Here is a 488-nt window from a genome sequence, read left to right on the forward strand (position 1 = left end):
TTCCTGCTGTCAGACATTGTAGTCAGGCCTATTTCATATCATGCTGACTGTAGTATACTGTAGTTTTTGACCTTTTTGTTTCCATTAGGTTTGATAAACCTTTCAGATTACTTGAAGTATATTTCTGCACTCTCCATGGCTATTGACCGTCTGGTATACGTCAACATAAAGCCTGTTTTTTGAGACCTGGCAAAATTTCCACCCTTCAGAGTAAATGGTCTTTTGGGCCCCAGGTGACCGGTGGTTGTTTCTGCTTCTGTGCCATTGTACCCCTGCAGGAGAGAACAGGAGTGCAGATGCTAATGATTCAAGATGACCCCATGCCCACTGGAGCGGACAAGCCCCTGAGAATCACTGGGGATCCCCACAAAGTGCAGGTCAGTCTCTGGAGAGCTCAGCATGTACCACTGTCTTTTCCAGTTTACACTCAATTTTACACCTTTTGTGCCTCATCTTGCACTCAAAACATTTGATGACCTCTGTTTTTT

General features: G+C 44.5%; 1 protein-coding gene across 2 annotated transcripts in view; it reads left to right on the forward strand.

The window, feature by feature from the left end:
- fubp3 (far upstream element (FUSE) binding protein 3) overlaps nt 1–488 on the forward strand; it is a 20,859-nt gene that overhangs the window by 9,064 nt on the left and 11,307 nt on the right. For both annotated transcript variants that reach the window (XM_020600923.1, XM_020600924.1), the window contains exon 8: nt 279–377. In XM_020600923.1, coding sequence (XP_020456579.1) covers nt 279–377 — 99 coding nt within the window. The remainder of the gene's footprint in view (nt 1–278; nt 378–488) is intronic.

This window comes from Monopterus albus, unplaced genomic scaffold (assembly GCF_001952655.1).
Source record: "Monopterus albus unplaced genomic scaffold, M_albus_1.0 scaffold49.1, whole genome shotgun sequence".
Lineage (NCBI taxonomy): Eukaryota > Metazoa > Chordata > Actinopteri > Synbranchiformes > Synbranchidae > Monopterus > Monopterus albus.